The following is a 16,465-nucleotide window of genomic DNA, read 5'->3' as shown; positions in this document are numbered from 1 at the left end:
ATTCATATGATTTTGTAGCCTTAGAATCAATTATCCAAACATGAGAGGGAAGAAATGCAGTAACTAGAGAATTCACCAGATAAGCCAATAGCAAAAAAGGTAAAGAGATAGCAGAGGATATTGGTTGTTGTATTTTTTCCTCATCCATAGTAGTAGAAGATTCACCTTTGGTAGCATAAGCATTAGTAGTCTATTCCTTAGTCACCTGATATGCATGTGGCTGATTCTTCTTCTGAGTACCCTTGTGTGGATGAACAGGAAAATCTAGAATAATATGACCATGCTGTTTACAATAAGTGCATTCTTTTTCTTGCAATGAGAAGTAATGTGCCCAAACCCTTTACACTCATAAGACTTGGTTTTAGAAAAATCCTTACATTAGATTTTTTACTCCCTTGTGCAATAAAGACTATCAACCCTAGAATCAACCAGTTTTCCATCAATGTTTGCAGTAGTTGTAAGTCTAGTATCTTCCCTTAGCAACTCTCCCATCATAGAATCTAAATCTGGAAGGGTGCCCTCTACTCAAAATATTAAATCTTATTATTTCATACTTAGGTCTAAGCCTCATAAGGAACTGTCAGTGCTTTTGAAGATACTTGGTGCACTTTGAGGAGTCCGAGGGATTAATGTGAACCAATTCATATTCTGCCCACAAGTCAGAAACCCAGCATAGTATTCTTATATCTTCTTATCCCCTTGGCAGTAAGCAAAAATTTCAGACTCAATTTGATATTACCTTGACATATTGTCTGATGATAAACCTTCTTCAAGTAGGCATACATCTCTTAGGCTGTTTGCATTCTTGTCATGGGTACAACAATGTGAGATCCAATTGAATTCTGAATCCAGGAAACTATTTTTCCATTGTCCAACTTCCATTGCGGAAAGGCCTTGGTATTAGTTTCATCAGGTTTAGTAATTGTCCCATTCAAGTAACCTTCTAGGCCTTTTCCTTCAACAAAGAAATCAAAATGGAACTTCCACATGCTGTAGTTATTTCTATCAAATTGCACCGGAATAATATCAACCTTTTTTTTTGATAGATAAAATTCAATTGATTTCATCAGAAGCAAATGATAAATAGTTCGTTACAAGCATCCCAATATGAGGCGCGAGGTGCAGCCTCACTCATTGATACAGAAACATCATAAAGGGAATAATATCAACCTTCTTAGCTATTCTAGATAAAAGATACAGTCCAAGGAAATAGAATGACAGCACTGATACTGATTTCTCAAGGTGATTAACCATTCAAACTTGCTCAAGAAACAGTCCAAACACTAAAGTGAATATCACAACACCCGAACAACGAAGATTTTTCAAGGAAAAACTCTCAACAGCAAAGACAAAATGATGAAATAAAGAAAATAGAAGAGAAATTGAATATAATCAATCTACTTTAGTCCAAAGGGCAACAGAGGTGTTCCAAACAAAGGCAAGCAAGCAAACTGTACACCACTTATTCTACTCATGCCAGCTAGCAAACTGCATCTGGAGTTTCTTCTGTTTTCTTTTTGGGATGCCTATATTCCATCCATCTACTTCAGCAGAGATTTTCTCTTCATGGCCAAAGTTTAGAGGAAGTCTGAGAGCTAAGATTGTCTAGAGCTGTATCCCCTTTGCAGTTTGTTGGTCATTGTGGGGGGAAAGAAATAGGAGGCTGTTTGAAGGAAAAGAAAGGACTGAAGAGGTGGCTTCAGTGGGCAAACTTGTCACAAGCTGGGTCATCACTTTGCCAGAATTTGAATATATCAGATTTTCAGATTTTGCTGATGACTTATGGGAAGTGTTAGAAATTCAAAATTGTAATGTGGTCTAGTTTACCAAATCTGAAGTTGTTGATTGTATTTTGCGTGGGGTGCCACCTAGACACCAAATGTCTGATTGTAGCTTGTTTCTGTTTTAATAAAACTTTATTCTTACTCTTCAAAAAAAAAAAAAGCAAAGGCAAGTTTCAGGACTGTCAAACTAAGAAAGGGATAAAACACCCTCTAGAACCAATCTAAAAACTCAAACCAAATGACTAAGAAGCAAGAAAACCCTAGGGCGACACCAAATCTAGAGTTCCAAGTGTATTGAATCAGCTGATTAAAAGAAAGAAGATTTACCGACCTGTTAGGGGTTTTTTCCAGGAAAGCTGAGGTGTTTTGTGCTGATGATTGAAACAACCTCAAAGAAACTCCAAACAAGAGCTTGAATACAGATATTAAAGACCTTGGGATTACCCTTCAAACTGGAATAAAAAACTGAGGTCACAAGCTGGTATTAGATGACCTGCTCTGATACCATGCCATGTTACCAGTTCGAACAAGAAAGGATCACCAGAAGTTAGGGGGTTGGCGATCTGGGAAGTGAATCGACCTTCAATTATTGGAAGCCTAGATTCGGCAAAGGCACGAGGGAGGTTGGGGGTTGACGATCTGGGTACAGAATTATTGTTTGCAGAAGATTCTAATACTGGTATGTTATTGCTGAAAGAGGTTAGGTCTGGTGAGGCCTCCCTAGATCATGAGGTGGTCTCGCCTGTGGCTGATGAAGAAAATTAGGCAACCTTATCTCAAGCTAAAGGGTGGATCTTAACTCTTGAGGGCCCTGGATGTAACCTGCAGCAAAACAAAGAAGCACATGGCCTTGGTCCAAAAGAAGACATCCAATTCTCACCTTTGAAGGATTCCAACCAGCTTGAGCTTGTTAAGGGTGGGGCTTGCGAAAGTATTGAACAGGGAGTTCTCTTTCCTTCTCTGTCTTCCTCCTCTGGTAATTGTTCCTTTGATCATTTAGTAGTTAATGCTACTACTGATGTCATATTGTCCCCCTCCATCCTTGCAAAACCAGCCTCGTTTCAGAAGCCTGCGGTTGGTGAAAATCCTTGTGTCGCAAAACCTGAGGGTGTTTTGGATTTAAGGGGAGAGAGGAAGGCAGGGGAGGAAAAAGGGGTCCCATTGCCAGGAACAAAGAACCTAATATTTTTAGAGCCACAAGAAAACGAAAGGGAGATGGTTGAGCTAGGAAACCAAGCAAGTGTTAGGTCTTACTCTAGAGTGAGGAAGGTGAGTTAGAATTCAGAGAAAGCCTAGGGGGTCACAAGGACTTCCCTAAGGCTCCGTTGGTTTGTGGGATGGGGATGAGAAAAAGGGAATATTCCAAAAGTATTCCCTTTTCTCTTATTTGGTTTGAGGGAAAAAGAGGGATGGGATGGGAAAGACGTGGGATGGCAGTTCCCAAAATCATGGAATCGGGGTCACACCAAAACAGTGCGACCCCGGTGGAAAAACTGGGAAATCACTGTTACCACTTACCATCACGATGAGCAGAGGAGGGAAGGCCGAGAAAAGCGAACCAACGACGATGAAGAGGAAGGAGAGAAACAGTGCGACTCCGTGTTCCTCCCTTTCTCCCTTTCTCAGCGACGACGAACAGACGGTAGTCCCCTATCTCTGTCCTTGGGTTCGTCTTCCTCTTCTCTCTGTCCCCTGTCTCTGTCCTTGTCTCTGTCCCTTTCTTCCTTTCTTAGTGCGACTCCGTCTTCCTCTTCTCTCTTCTCCCTTGTCTTCTCTCCCTCCGTCTTTTCTCTTCTTCCTCTTCGGACTATGATGGGCTCAACGGGAGGTTTCGGCTCAGATGGAGGGGGTTGGGAGCTGGCGAGAGTGCGCATATTTTGATGAAGGACGAACTGGGGAATCGTCTTCATCGTCGTGCCAAGACTCCGACTCTACCTAGAAACGTACAGACCACAATTTCGCAGCCCAATGTCACCTAGAATCATCTCTTCTAAATTGCTAGACTATTTTCCTTTATTCAGGGTTTTAATGTGAAAGCAACCCAGATACTCTGCTTAAAAGTTGATTGATTCCCAAAATTAACGTCGGTTAAAACGATGCAAAGAACAGAAATTTCTCATAAAGCAGGAGTTACAATATTAGCAGAAGAAAAGATACAGGATCATTGTATTTTAATCGGAGAGATATCGGTTGAAACAGCCACAATCGAATATATTCTATTTCCCATTCTACTGAAACAACCACATATTCTGCTAAACAGCCACGGACAGCCGTGCCTCTGTTCGTGAAATTCCTGAGGAAGGACGAACGGAAGTTCCTGAAGGGGTTTTTTGATATGGTGGTGCCTTCTATCTGAAGGGGTAGCCATGCCTCTGTTCGTCTCGAACGAAGGGGGAAGGTGAACAGTGCCATCTTTTACACTTTTCCATCCCATCCCATCCCATCCCAATAAAACCAAACACTGAAAAGTTAAATTTTTTTACTTTTCCATCCCATCCCATCTTTTCCCATCCCACCCAAATCTTTCCACAGGCCAAATGGAGCCTAAAAAGAAGAAAAAGAAAGCCAATATTGAGAAACATTTAGGAGTAAAGGTATACTCAAGAAAGGAAAAAGACAAGGTTAAAGGCAGGAAAAGGAAGAAGCAAAGTGCAAAAGTTTCTTAGTGAGATAGACTATGATAGGGAAGAGAGAAGAGGGGTAGGAGAGTGGAAGGCTGTCAGATAAGTTTCTAAAGTTTGGGCCCAAAGGTTGGTGTTGGTATGAAGATTCTGAGTTGGAATGTGAGAGATTTAGGGAGTGTGAAGAAGAGAAGACTAATAAGAGAAACCCTTAGAATGAAGAAGCCGGATGTGGTGTTACTACAAGAAACAATACTCTAGGAAATTGATAGGAGATGGATTATGATAATTTGGGGTGTAAGGGGTCTAAGCTGGGTCTTTGCTTCGTCTTAGGGAGCCTCTGGAGGCGTTCTCACTATTTGGAAGAGTGAGGTGTAGGAAGGCCTAGAGGAGTTAATAGGGCTTTTTTTCAGTCTCAATTAAAGTTAGAAATTTGGCTGATGGTAAGGAGTGGGCATTGAAAAATGTTTATGGTCCAAACGCTTATAGAGATAGATATTCATAAAAAAAAAAACGCTTATAGAGATTGGTTTCAATTTTGGGAAGAGCTAAGTGCAGTTAAAGGTTTGTGGGAGGGACCATGGTGCTTGGGTGGTGGCTTCAATGTAATATGATTTACAACAGAGACAAACACACCAAGCTGGAGAATCACTACAAGCATGAGGAAGTTTAATGGGTTCATGGAGTCTTTTGAATTGAAGGAGATCCCTCTCTTACAAGTAGGACGTGGTTGAATTTTCAAGACTTCCTGATTTGCTCTAAACTGAGTAGATTTCTCTTTCCAGTGGATTGGGAAGTTATGTGGGAGGATTTAACATCTTGAGCTTTGACTAGAGTTACCTCAGATCACTGTCCTGTTTGCCTAACACAAGGAACTCTGTTGGGTGCCCCATCTCCTTTTAGGTTCAAAAGCATGTGGTTTAGAAGATCTCACCTTTGTGAAAAAGGTCAAAGATTGGTGGCAAGAATTAAGTGGAGAAATTAAAAGCCTGGAACATGGATCTCTTTGGTAAAGTGGAGGAGCTTAAAGAAAGAATTATTTCAATGATTGAGGAGTTGGACAAGAAAGAAGCTCTTAGAAACTTTAGTGGAGGGGAAAAAGAGGAAAGGTGGAGGCTAAAGTGTGAGTTGGAAGAAGTTCTAAGGAAGAGAGAGATTTCTTGGAGACAAAAATCTAGATGTAAGTGGCTCTTGGGAGGGGATGGCTACATGAAATTCTTCCGTTCTTTAGCCAGTGGTAGGAGGGAAAACCTAATTGCCAAGATAGAAGTGGAAGGCCATGAGGTAACCAGGGTGGGGTGGATATTATTAAGATTTTTGTAGACCATTTCAAGGGCATTTTCTTGAGCCTTAGGGAGAGAAGCACTGACCTACCAGATTTTCATTGGGATAGAGTGCTTGAAGCTTTGGCAACATCTGTGGAGAGTGGTTTTACCCTTGAAGGAATTAAAGAGGCTGTTTTCTCAATGGAAAGATCTAAAGCCCCAGGACTGGATGGTTTTTCCTTGGCCTTCTATCAGGAGTGTTGGGACTTTTTAAAAGGAGATTTGTTGGAAATCTTTAATGAATTCTATTTCGAAGGGAAAATCTCTCAAGGAATAAATTCAACCTTCATTGCTCTAATCCCCAAGGAGGCAAAAGTACCAAAGGATTTCAGACCAATATGCATAGTGGGAAGCCTCTATAAAATCATAGCAAAAATTTTAGCTGGAGGTTAAAGAAAATCTTACCGCTGGTAATCTCACAACATCAAGGTGCCTTTGTGGAAGGGAGATAGATTATTGATAAGATTTTGGTGAAAAATGAATGTGTAGCAGAGAAGAGAAGAAAGGGAAGGGTGTGGTGTGCAAAATGAATTTAGAGAAGGCATATGACTTTGTGGATTGGTCTTTTCTCCTAGAAATAATGGAGAAAATTGGCCTGGGGGAGAGGTGGAGGAGATGGGTTAAGGGTTGTTTAAGCTCAGTTCATTATTCTATATTGATTAATGGTGTGGCTAGAGATTCTTTCCAGCAAAAAGAGGTTTGAGACAAGGGGGTCCTTTATCTCCCTTCCTTTTCACCCTAATTGCTGATGTTCTAAGTAGGTTTTTTCTAAGGTTGACTAGAGCAATCTATTTAAAGGTTGGAGGGTAGGAAGACTTGAGTTGGTAGTCACACATTGTAGTTTATAGGTGACATTATTTTATTCAGTGAGGGAGGCAATCAAGAAAATATAAGGAATTTGAGAGAGCTTATTAATTCCTTTGAATCTGCTTCCAACTTAAAGATAAATTGGGGAAAGAGTTGTATAGCAGAGATCAACTTGGAAGAAGAAAACGTGAGACTGTTAGCAGAGATTCTGAGATGTGAGGTTAAACACTGGCCATTGGAGTACTTAGGTCTTCCGTTGGGAGGGAACTCAAGATCGGAGTCTTTTTGGAATCAGTGGTAGAGAGGTTTACAAAGTTGGCTTTGTGGAAGAGGCACTACTTGTCCCTAGGTGGGAGAATAACTCTGATTAGAGCTACCTTAGCCAATCTACCAATCTACTAAGGTCTTCCGTTGACAGATTCCTCCTGTTCTCTAGCCTCTCCAGAAGGGAAATGCATTCTTCCAATTCTCTATCCAACATAAGTCCTCCTGAACTTTGGACACCAGACCAACTGTTCCCCCCTTATTTCATAATATTGACTTATGGTTATTTCAGCTTCAGATAACCTATACAGACTTGGACAAATCTGACATAGTTTAACTGCTCTGCACCAATCATCCTCCCAAAATTTGATTCTTGCTCCATCACGAACTGAGAAACTTGTTAGACCCCTGAACTCCTGGTTAAATTTCCTGATCCCCTTCCATACACTCACCCCATATGAAGACCTTACCTCCCTGGATTCCCACCCGAACCTCACCATCCCATTCTTACCCACTACCACTCGTCTCCATAATGAGTTTTCCTCCCTCCCTGAACCATATTCACACAACCATTTTCCAATCAATGCCTTGTTAAAAACCTTGACTCTCCTAAAACCCAACCCACCCTTCTCCTTTGGTCTTCAGACCTTTCCCCAGCTTACCAAGTGAAACTTCTTATCCCTACCTTCCCCACATACTCCTTCCCAAACCCCTTTGAATTTTTTCGGTTCTTTCAGCCACTTGTGATGGTATCCTAAGTAAGGATAAGTAGTAAGTTGGTAGACTTGAGAGAACACTCTTTATTAAGGTTATTCTTCCCCCCAAAGATAAATATTTTGCCTTCCACCTATCCAGTCCAGCCTCTTCTCCACTCTTTCCACTATAGGTCTCCATAATGCCATTGATTTTGAGGATCCTCCAATCAGCATCCCTAAATAAATGAAGGGGAGTTCTCCCAGTTTACATTCAAAGGCTTCAGCGCACTCCACTAGAACCTCCCTTTCAATCCTCCCAAGTCCCAACTCCAATCAGCACTAGGGGTGACAAAAAAAAACCAAAAAACTGAACCGACTGAAACCGAACCAAAAATTCGGTTAACCAAACCGGTGGATTTGGTTTCGGTTCAATATTTAAAAAAAACCAAAGGTACTGGTTTGGTTTTGGTTAACCAAAATAGAAAACCGGTAATTAACCGAACCGACCGGTATCCATATATTTATATATATTTTATGTATATTTATATATTTTATATTTTCTATACATTATAAATTTATAAATATGCATTATATATAAAAATATATAATATATTATTTATTATTTAAAATATAATATTATATATATTTCTAGTATTTTATTATATATTTTTCTATAATAAATATTGTAAATAATAAAAAACTGAAAAACCGACGAACCGAACCGATGGTTAACTGAACCAGTCAACCTGTTAACCGATCGGCTTCGGTTCGGTTTCGGTTACCGGTTTTCCAAAAATCGGTAACCCCGGTTTGGTTTCAAAAATTAGCCCACGGTTCGGTTAATTGAACCGTGAGCACCTCTACTCAGCACACTTTCTGATAGGTTCACCTTTAGCCCTATCAACAGCTCAAAGTTTGCCAAAACTGCTCTCAGATTTAAAACCTGCTCAAGTTAAGCGTCCAAAAAAAAATCAAGGTATCATCTGCATATTGCAGATGAGAGATACATGGTCCATCTCTGCCCACCTGCTTTCAGGTGGATAAAATTTCTCCTACCCCCCACTCCTGTCTTACCCCTTCCAGTTCCTCCCACATCTCTAGCCTTGCCCTTTCGTCATTAGGATCATAGACATTTGTGAGACCCCACTGCCACCCCCCTTCCACCATCTGAAAACAAATTGATATTGAATGTGCTCCCCTCCTTTGTCTGATTTTCCTTAAATATCTAGGGTCCCATATGACTACTAAACCTCTCGATAAACCATTCGCCTTCACCTCTGTCCATTCCCCACTATTGTTTCCCCAAACTTCATTTTTTTTTTTATGCCCGTCAAAAACCTCCAGCTTTGTTTCTTGCGGTAAGACTACATCTGGAGCAATCTTTCTCAACATTTTTTTTTGAAGATAAATAAAGAAAAAAAAGTATTACTAATAAAAGAGTTTACAGCTCATAGGTGACAAGAGGTCACCCCCAAGAAATAGAAAAACAGAAAGGCTTACAAACAAAATACATCAGAAAACCAGAAATTAAGCATTCAAGGAGGTCCAAAAGTCTTCCCCATAATCTTCTTTCCTTAGACCTTGAAAATCTGGCAGGATTAACACCCAACCTATGACTGAAGAACTGATTCGAGCCACCACCTCTTCCCAACTTTCTCCTTGTTCTCAAATAATCTTTTATTTCTCTCTTTCCATACTTCCCAGCACACTGCGAAAGGAATACAACTCCACAGAATCTTGACCTTAGAACCACCCTGAACTTTTGGCCAACATCCAAAAATTTCAGCTTGATCTGAAATGGACCACCGGTCCCTCTTAAACAAGTTGAAAAAATAGGACCATATTGAGGAAATGAAGCTGCACCTGTAGAACAAATGCAGTATGTCTTCTTCTCCAGATAGACAAAGGATACATCTGCTTGGGAATTGAAAGCCTCGGCTCTTAATGTTGTCCTGAGTCAGGATACACCCCTTGGCTAGCAGCCAAGCAAAGGCCTCCACTCTTGGGGGCACAGGTTTCCCCCAAACTCCCTGAACTGGATCAGCTTCCACATGTTTCTGATCAGAATTGAGTATATTGACTTGACTGTAAATTTCCCATCCTTGCACTCCTTCCACCACTTGCTATCAACTAATGGATTGATCTCCACTGACTGCAAATAACTAAAGCTCTTCTTCTTTCTTCTCTCAAACCCTGCACATTCCAGGAGACCAGTTTCATTTTCTGAGCGTGTTCCTGATCCCCTGCTTAAGCCTGCACTTTTCCTCACCAACTAGATCATCTTCCCTCCCTTCTCCTTCATCCCAAGCCTCTCCCCCTTCACTTAAAACCTTGCTTTTATTATGCTCTTCCCTTCTATTCTTCTCAAATTGTTTGATGGCTCTCCTTATTGCCCCTTCCCCTCCCAGAAAGAATAGTCTGAGAGCTTTGCCTATCTCGACCTGTCTTCCCATCAATCTATTGATATCCACCCTCCCTCTCCCTGTGCTTACTTCCCCTTTTTCTTTTTCTTTTTCTACTTCTTTCGAAGATTTTCCTTTTCCTCGTATCCCTCACCTCCCTCCTTCACATCTCACCACCCATTTCCACATTTTCCCTCCTGTTATAAGTTCTGTCAGTGTCCCCCCCACCCCTTTTCCTTTTCAGACTAGCTCCAATCCTTCATTCCCCTCCCATGTCACACCGCCATTAATATCTGGATCTCCCACATCTAAGGGTGAAGGAGAGAAGAGAATAGCAGAAGGGGGAAGAGGAGGGATATTGATTGCCCGAACTTACCTCCTTGAACTGGATCTCAATGGGAGATTTGTTTCTTACTTCCTCTAGCTCGCCAAGTCCCCCAGTAACCTCTTGTGAAATTCCAGCAACATTGGAAATGAAGATTCTTGTGTTTTCAACTCTTTCCACTTCACTACTTGTTAATTGCCTATCCTTAGAACTTCTTGCTCTTTGGGAAGGGGAAAAGTGTGCAGGAGCTGAGCTTTCATACTTCTTCTGAGCGGTGAGCAGACCCTCATTCACCACTGATGTCTCTACAAAAGTAGCTGCCTCTCTTCGATCTCCATCAGCGAGTTGTCCTTTTAGACTTCCTTCTCTCTGAACGACACTCTTCTTCTCCCTCTCATATTTTGTAATTATCCAGACCCTTTTGTCTTTATCTACCATTCTTTCATTTTTTGCTCGATTTGTTCCCAAAGAGTTATTTACTCTTTGATTTGAGCGAACAAACCTTTTTCCAAAACTATGCTTCCCCCTTTGCATCATTTTCTTCTTTTTAAAAGCTCTTTTCAAGGCACTGACAACCGGTTGAGCTGGCCACCTCAACCCCAGTCCTTCGTTCTCCCAATTCTTTCTACCTCCTTTTCCCCGTTATCTGATTTTTCTTCCTCCTCCCCTCTAACGATTTGCCTTTCTCTGTATCAATCTCCATTTCCGCCACCTATTCTTTCTCACCTGAGTCTCTTGGTTTAGATTTGTCTAGCTGTACATCCCTGTCCTTCCACCTGACCTTTCGACTCCCTCCTTCCCTCCATCTTCTTTTTCGTCTGAAATCTCTGTTTTCTCTCCTCTTCTTCTGTCCCACATCCTCAGTTTGCTCTCTTCTCTTCTCTTCTGCAACAACATCTCTATCTGGTTCCAAGTTGTTCAATGGAGAGTTAGTCTCCTCTTGCCGAACTGGAATGTCGGGACCCTCGATAATCAGTCTCGGATGGTTTGCATAGGTAGGAACAGGAAGATGAGTGAAGTGGAGAGACTGAAGGAGAGATGTGGAGGGCACAGGGAATTTAGTGCGATAAAAGGTAGGTTCAGAGGGGACTAGAAGGAGTAGGAAGAAGGGGAAAAACATCTAGGAAGAATGAAGATTGTGAGCTGGAAAGTTAGGGGTTTAGGGAGGTCAAGGAAGAGATCCATTGTCAAAGAAGCATTTAGGAGAGAGAAGCTAGATATTGTGTTAATTCAAGAATCCTAGTTAGCTGAAGTTGATAGGTGGTGGGCTAGGAGTATCTAGAAAGCCGGAGGTCTGAATTGGGTAGTGGCTCCTTCATGGGGAGCTTCAAGAGATTTAGTGACAATGTGGAATAGTGAATCTTTAATTGGACTCAAAGAATTGGTGGGCAAATTCACAATTTTAATTAAGTTCAGACAAATGACAGATGGTCTTGAGTGGGTGATGACTAATATTTATGGTCCCAATGGATATAGGAAATGAAATGATTTATGGGAAGAATTGGAGGACATTAGAGGTTTATGGGATGGACCTTAGTGTTTGGGAGGTGATTTCAATGTGATAAGGTTTGTGAAAGAGACCAACAATCCCAGGCAAAGAATCACTACGATCATGAGAAGATTTAACCAATTTATTCATGTCTTTGAACTTGAGGAAGTGCCTTTATTGTATAGTATTATGCAAGCCAATCCAATTTGTTCCAAATTGGACAGGTTCTTATTTACAATGGATTGGAAGGAACATTGGAGAAGTCTAGTGTATTCTGGTCCGGTTGGTGATGGAGACTCTTTGAGAGCAGAGATTATGGCCTTTTTACAAGGTCTAAGGCTGGCTAACAATGGGGCCTACACCAGATTGAGGTAGAAGGGGACTCTGAATTATTAATTGGGTGGCTGCAGTCACATAACTTGGGGGCTTGGGTACATTCAATTTCATGAGGGAAATAAACTGCTTAGCAAGGTAGGTTGGGGCACTGCTCAGGTGGACAAGGAGGTCAGCGAATGGACTAGCCGACACCCTTGCAAAGCAAGGAACTTTCAGGGAGAATTTGTTTTGGGCTGTTCTGTAATCAGAAAGCATTTTTCTAGGGGTAAGCACCCTTAACTGGGTGGTGACAGTGCATTCTCTTAATTTTTCTAATGAAAGTTCCCGTTTCTGATAAAAAAAGCTCTACCAAGAGTAATGTCGGATCATTGGCCTATTTCCTTCTTTAAGGATGATGTGGGTGGTAGTGGTCCAGCTGTTTAGATTCAAGAACATGTGGCTATGTTCAAGTGGTTGTATTGATAAAGTCAATTAATGGTGGGAAGGGAGCAATCCAAGAGTGAAATGGGAAGGGATGAGGTTCCATTGGAAGTTGAAGGAACTAAAGATGGAGATTAAAAACTGGAATATATAACATTTTGGGAGATTGGAAGAACTTATTTAAGAGATAATCAACAAGATTGAGGTTTTGGATTCAAAAGAGGGGGCTGGCTCCTTTGGGGAAAGAGACAAGGAGGAAAGATGAGCACTTAGGAAACAATGGGAGTTGGAGATAGAAATCTAGGAACAATTGGCTTAAGGAGGGTGATAGGAACACTAAATTCTTTCATGCTTTGGCTAATGGGAGAAGAAGGAAGGATTTTGTGTCCAAATTAGTGGTGGATGGGACCACATATTCTCAACCAAATGAAATTGCCTGAGCCTTTGTGGACCACTTCAAATCTATTTATTGGAAGCCCTTGAATGACAGGTTTTGGATTGAGGGGTTGGAGTGGTCTAGGTTGTCTGAGGAATCTAAAGTTTGGCTGGAAAGGAGGTTTGACTTAGAAGAAGTTAAGGAAGTAGTCTTTTCCATGGATAAATTTAAGGCTCCTGGTCCTGATGGTTTAACAATGGTCCTTTACCAAGATTGTTGGGAGATTTAGAAGGATGATATTCAAAAGGTCTTTCTAGAACGAGGCTGCATCTCGTGCCTCCATTGGGGAACTTGTAACAGTTGCTTATCTTTTCTGATTTAATGATTTTTTAAAGACTCTTTTACTTATAAAAAAAAGTATTTCTGGAATTTATGAGAGGGGAGTGATAAACCCGGGCCTCAACTCAATGCCAAGGTTCAAAGTATCGATGCACCCCGATATGACGCAAGAGGCGTATCAGTACTTTATGCTCATGTAGTGCAAGGAGTGATAAACCCTGCCCAAATTAGCTTCGGCTCCTCCCCCTTTTTTCGCCAACTTTAAAAAGTTTCTACAAATGTTTGAATTTTCATTGACCACCACCTGCACATAAGACCTAACATGTGCCAGAGAGTTTTCTTGCACTTTATGTTTGAAACCTTCCACCTGCCCCACTTCGTTTTGACTTTTCAGATCTTGTTCACCCATTCTAGTATTACTTCTGCTAACATCTGAAGTTCTGAACTAGCCAGTCCCTGCATGCCACACAATGCTTCTTCTTCCACCTTCTCATCTCCTTCCCTGCAAGCCTCCTTTCATGGAGCAGTTTCAATGGAGGAGGCTAACCAAACTAAAAATAATCTCCCCTTTACCTTTACCTCCGACTTCCCAGGACTGTCCTTGGGCTTCACTTTGCTCAACAACACAGCTGCAGAATGATCTCCCTAGAACCCACACTACCACTCCATCTGGATGCAGTAAAGTTCCCACAGTAGGATTGGAAGTTGAAGGCTGAAACATCTACATTGTTCTCTACCAGGTCAATCAAGGCTTTACACTTTTCAGAGGGTGTTAAGATGAAGGTATTCCTCAGCTTCAGCTTCACGGGAACTAAATCAGCAACTTTCCTCCAATCTTTAACTGGTTGCTTAGCTTCTACTACCAATTTGCTTTCCTAGTCTTCCTTCCCTGAAATCAATAACCAGCTTACAATTACCTTTGTTATTAGCCATTATCATGAACTTCTGTAGTGGGGCTTCATTCTCAACAGTAGCCTTGATATTTTCTCCTGAACTTTGTCTGTTTCCATTTGAGATGCATCCAGGCGATTAAGGAAATTGGTTAGCATTCTAGAAATCTCTTGCCAACCTTTACCTCTTCTCCCTTCAGGAAAGCACACAGTCTGCTACCTTCCTTTGCTGAAGAATTCAAATAGAGCTAAGAAAAATCCTTTGCATTTCTCCTGTGTTCTACTTCATAACTTCTCCATATCATTTCTCATCTTCTTCCAAACTACCTGTCTACTAACAGGGATTGCTTCATTCAAAAGGTATCTTAACCATTTTTTTTGAACAAAAATAAATTTTATTAATTCAGAAACTGATGTAGATTTGTATGCTCTTAGCCATTCAATCGCTTCCTTCCCTACCACCAATACCATGGCCATCTTCACTTCCCTTGTCTTCAAGCTCCGGTGTCCTTTGATTCTCAATTCTTCAAACAAGAAATCTTTGGCTTCAATCTTCATTGCTCTCCTCCACCGAGCTACCTCTACGAACCTGGTCTCCATTCTCCAGCCTCTTCAGTGCTCTCCAATCAAAGTCTTTTTGTTAATGGCTAAAGCTTATTTTTATCAACTTTCTCCCAATTACTAATGGTTGGTGTAATGGTTTTCTACAGTTTTTTGAGAACTTACTATCTATGGCTAGAAATTTGTAACCTTATTAATTTCTATTCTTGTTGTCTAGAGCAATGGGGGATGTCTCAGATCGCATAGGTCGACCCACAGACAATGGGCAGGTATTTTCTCTTTACCAATAAGTTATTGGGTCTTCTTCTTTTTATTAACATCAGAGCTTGAAGTTCTCTATTATTTATCAAAAAAAAAAAAGAAACATCAGGGCATGAAGTTCTAAGTATCATTGTCAAATATCTTGATGCTTCTGTAGAAGAGTGAAAGCATCATTTGACACTTTTTGGGGTTTTAGTACCTTCTGCAAGGCTGAGTTTTATTCTTCTTGTGTTTAGATTGGTATAATTGATCCTGATTGTAGATTGATTGGCCTCCATCTTTACGATGGATTATTCAAGGTATGTTCTCATTGTATAGCTCATGTTGATATATGGTCTTAGTTTATTGCTTTATTCATTTTGTTGGAACTGCTAACAAATTTATTCTGATTCTCATCTAGATGTTTAAGAATAAGACAATCTATTTCTTCTTCAGGTTATACCATTTGATAATAAAGGGCAGCTTAAGGAAGCTTTTAACATTAGGTATTCTCTCTCTCTCTCTCTCTTTCCCTCTGTGTGTGTGTGTGTGTGTGTGTGCATGCGTTTCCCCCTTTTTCATTGTTCTAGATTCTTATAAGCCACATTTTTTTGGTGTTTTACTAGTTCGATATGTTAGATAGTTTTGTATGCCATTAGCTTCAATCAAGAATGATGTACTTTATGAATTTATTGTAAATGAATAAAAGTACATATTTGATTCATGTTCCCTTGGTATGTTTCTGTGTAATACCCTTAAACTGGACACCTAATGAGACTCGTGTTAGTTTAGAATGTTCACAGCCAGTGGATCGGTCTGGGGAGACCTATCCTGACAAGGCTGACACTGTAGTGCCTCCAAGTCGGTTGGGGTGGCCTGTCTCAGCTACCAGGGTGAGACCCTAGGCACATATAGTGTAGGATTAATAGAACCTTTGAACCGGACCAGATTTCCAGTATTGCCCTGGACCTTGGAGATAGATGGGCAAAACTGGAAAGTTACACCTAACCCCTAGACTCGATTATGATACTACACTAGATGTCGGATTGGGCTGTCTTTGATGTACCAATCAGTGAGATCCTTAGCAAGGGTCAAAACCTGGGTATGTTGAGACAATCCGAGAATTCATCTGTGTGGGTGATCATAGTGAAAGGGTCAGCCCCTTTGTCGGACAAAGGTAATGATCGGGGATGCACTCTCTCTAATGGAAACCAAGACTGTTGGCAGCCGATTTCAACCGTTGAGATTTGCTTTTGCAAAGTATATTTTATATGAGATATAAAAGTATATATTATGGTTTGTAAAATGTTTACAAAATGTTTTAATTCCCGGGATCCATATAAGTAGAGAGTGCAACACTGTTCCTTGCAGCCGAGGGAGAGGTCCTCTCTTGTCGGGCAGTGTATGATCATTATGGGCTGAGAGGTTAAGTGTAAGACCATTGAGGATAATACCTGATGGGGTAATCTTGCATTTGCCCACAGTCCCTGGGTGTTACAAGGTGGCTTGGCCCAGGGACCACTTAGGGTAAGTGTTGGGCCCATAGAGCCCATAAGATGGGATTCAGGGGGTGCACTGTCCATAACAGTGT

The 16,465-nt window shown here is 41.0% G+C and overlaps 1 protein-coding gene across 2 annotated transcripts in view; it reads left to right on the top strand.

Annotated features, from left to right (window-relative positions):
* The window catches only part of LOC104590707 (DNA damage-binding protein 1), an 81,455-nt gene that overhangs the window by 10,281 nt on the left and 54,709 nt on the right, over positions 1-16,465 (top strand). Inside the window, exons 6-8 of one of the 2 annotated variants that reach the window (XM_010249440.3) lie at positions 14,852-14,903; positions 15,132-15,194; positions 15,331-15,380. The exons of the other annotated variant lie outside the window; for it this stretch is intronic. Coding sequence (XP_010247742.1) covers positions 14,852-14,903; positions 15,132-15,194; positions 15,331-15,380 — 165 coding nt within the window. The remainder of the gene's footprint in view (positions 1-14,851; positions 14,904-15,131; positions 15,195-15,330; positions 15,381-16,465) is intronic. 2 annotated transcript variants of the gene reach the window in all.

This window comes from Nelumbo nucifera, chromosome 2, assembly GCF_055504915.1.
Source record: "Nelumbo nucifera cultivar China Antique chromosome 2, China Antique-T2T, whole genome shotgun sequence".
In the NCBI taxonomy this organism is placed as follows: Eukaryota; Viridiplantae; Streptophyta; class Magnoliopsida; order Proteales; family Nelumbonaceae; genus Nelumbo; species Nelumbo nucifera.
This window is presented reverse-complemented; position numbering and strand designations above follow the sequence as displayed.